General features: G+C 30.0%; 1 protein-coding gene across 1 annotated transcript; it reads right to left on the bottom strand.

The window, feature by feature from the left end:
• Nucleotides 1-59: 59 nt before the first annotated feature.
• On the bottom strand, nt 60-2,585 carry BN7_6793 (Transposon Ty1-A Gag-Pol polyprotein; the record flags this gene model as incomplete). The annotated part of the gene is made up of 1 exon (XM_011272672.1): nt 60-2,585. One exon carries the CDS (start codon nt 2,583-2,585, stop codon nt 60-62), a length of 2,526 nt encoding a protein of 841 aa, XP_011270974.1.
• Between the last annotated feature and the right edge of the window lie 39 nt (nt 2,586-2,624).

The following is a 2,624-nucleotide window of genomic DNA, read 5'->3' on the forward strand; positions in this document are numbered from 1 at the left end:
ATAATTTGTAATATGATTAATCAAAATTTGATCTTATTAAATATAGTGTTCTTAACCAATTAATTCTTGACCAATGCTTTAGCTAAATGTTCAAATTGTGGACGTTTCAAAGGTTTGGTCATGATGTCAGCTAATTGATTTCTAGTCTCAATATATTGGATATTATAATAATTATCTCTTTCAAATTGACGACAATAGCTTAATCTAATGTTTAAATGACGATTCTTCTTATTGAAATCATCTGATAAAATCATATTTATAGCAGCAGTTGAATCAGTAATAATTTTAGTTGAACTTAATTCTTGGTTTGTCATAAATTCAATCATTCTTTTTAACCACAAGTCATTTTTCACAGCATTTGAGAATGCAATTACTTCACTTTCGGCTGGTGAAAATGTAGTTATGGAACCACCTTCAGAGGACCATGATATAGGTGTACCATCCATAAATGAAACAATTCCAAATGTACTCTTAAAGTTTTCATCAGATGAATGGCTTGCATCAACGTAAGTGGTAATCTGCATATCCTTCTCTTCTTTTTTTGAAAAAATAAGTCCTTTTTCAGTAGTTCCTTTTAAATAACATAATAATCTGTTTAGGAAATTAAAAACCGCATTGCTTGGTGTAAGTTGAAATTTAGTGGCATAATTTATACTGAATGTAATATCAGGTCTGGTATTGGTACTCAAAAATAAGATAGAACCCATTATTTGTCTAACAGTATTAACTTTTCTGTCATAATCTGGATCCTTTTCAGCTTTATAGGAATTATTGTCAATATATTCTGTAGGAGGAGATGGTTTGACTTTAGCATCTTCATTCATAAATTTCTTGATTAAATCTTCAGTGTATCTTTTCTGATGCAATTTTATGGAAACCCTTTCACCATTTTGAAAAATTTCTTCAATTTCGATCCCTAATATTTTTCTAGTTTGTATATTCCCTTGAATGACAGGATCAATGGTTTTTAATTTGACTTCTTTACCTAAACCTTCCACTATCTCTTGATAAACCTGATCAGACTTACTAAACAGAATGAGATCATCAACAAATGTCAACAAAATACCGACTAATTCATTATTTTCATTGAATTTTTTGTAAACACAAGGAACTTCAATATCAGCTTTTAAACCTAATTTGTTGATCAAAATATCTCGTAAATGATAATAAAAATTGCGACCAGACGATCTTAATCCATAGAGGGATTTTCTCAATTTTAAAACCAACCTTTTACCTTCTGGAATTGATATTGTTTCATAATGATCAGCATCTTGTTTCTTAAATTGATGGTAAAATTGAGGTATATAAATAAAAGAATTATCATTATTAATTGGACTGGAAACGAAAGCATTTGAAATATCATGTTGAGATAACTTGAGATCATTTTGAATGGCATAATTAATACTTGAACGTAGGACATCAGAGCTTAATGTAGGAGAGTAACAGTTATCATTTTCATTTATCGATTCTAGATCGCCTCTAGCACACAACCTGGCCTTAAATTTAATGCTATTATCGACATTTAATTTCTTATTTAATCTCCATGTTGTTGGAATAATGTTAATGTTCTTGTTCTTGATATCTTTTTCATCAACCAGTACCTCTTCAAATGTGTGATGTTGAAACAACTCGTGTAACTCATTATAGATAGCGGCCAACCATTTGATCTTTTCAGGTGATTTGAGGAACTTGTTTAAATTGTTGATAACCTTATCTGATTCTATGGGTTTCTTCCTCTTTACTAATGTTTCCATTGATTTATTAGATTTGGAGATAATGTCTTCAAATGGCCTTTTATTGATTTTTGGTGTTTGGGTTTTCGCGGTGGCAAATTCTGAAGTTTGAAAATCATTGAGAACTTTACCATCTATAATACCAACATCTTCTCTATCTAAATCAATAAAAATATCTTGACCATTCTTAAAGTTCTTATCAGCATCGTGAGTAACTTGAGATTGAGCACTATCATCAACATCATTTGATTCCAATGTATCATCTAGCATTTGAACGTCTCCATCAGCATCAAGATTTGTTGTCTTTTTGGTTTCACCATTATTTTCATCTGATATAATTGAGGTTTGATCAATACCAATAGTATTAGAACCAATGTTATCATTTTTATCATGTGAATCTGGAGCAGAATTGTTGATATCAGCTGTAGTTGATGTTGTGTTTGATACTGGATTTGGTGTACTAACATTTTTAACAGATTCATCTTTTGAAGGTATATCATTAACGTTATTAACATCATCATCTTCAATTTTATTGGTATCAACGTCATTAAGATCTTTAGCAGTCACATCTATGTCTTTGTCAACAAACGTTTTATCTTGATTTGAATTATCTAATGTTTTATTATTAAAATCATGTTGTGAAACCTGATGATCCATATTCAAGTCATTTGATTCATTTAATTCATGTATACCATCTGGATGTGATTGTTCCACTTGAGAATTCAATTCATTTTCAACTAATTCAGCTGGTGGATCCCAATAATTATCCTTATTGTTCTTTTCAAATAACTCATCATCATCATTCTTGTTTTCAGAAATTGAATTTTCATCATCTTCATCAACTAATCCCATAGATGGATCAACATTCAAGTAATTTTGGTTAGATACAAG

This window comes from Wickerhamomyces ciferrii, contig 00361 (genome assembly GCF_000313485.1).
Source record: "Wickerhamomyces ciferrii WGS project CAIF00000000 data, strain NRRL Y-1031 F-60-10, contig 00361, whole genome shotgun sequence".
NCBI classification, from domain to species: Eukaryota; Fungi; Ascomycota; class Saccharomycetes; order Phaffomycetales; family Wickerhamomycetaceae; genus Hansenula; species Hansenula ciferrii.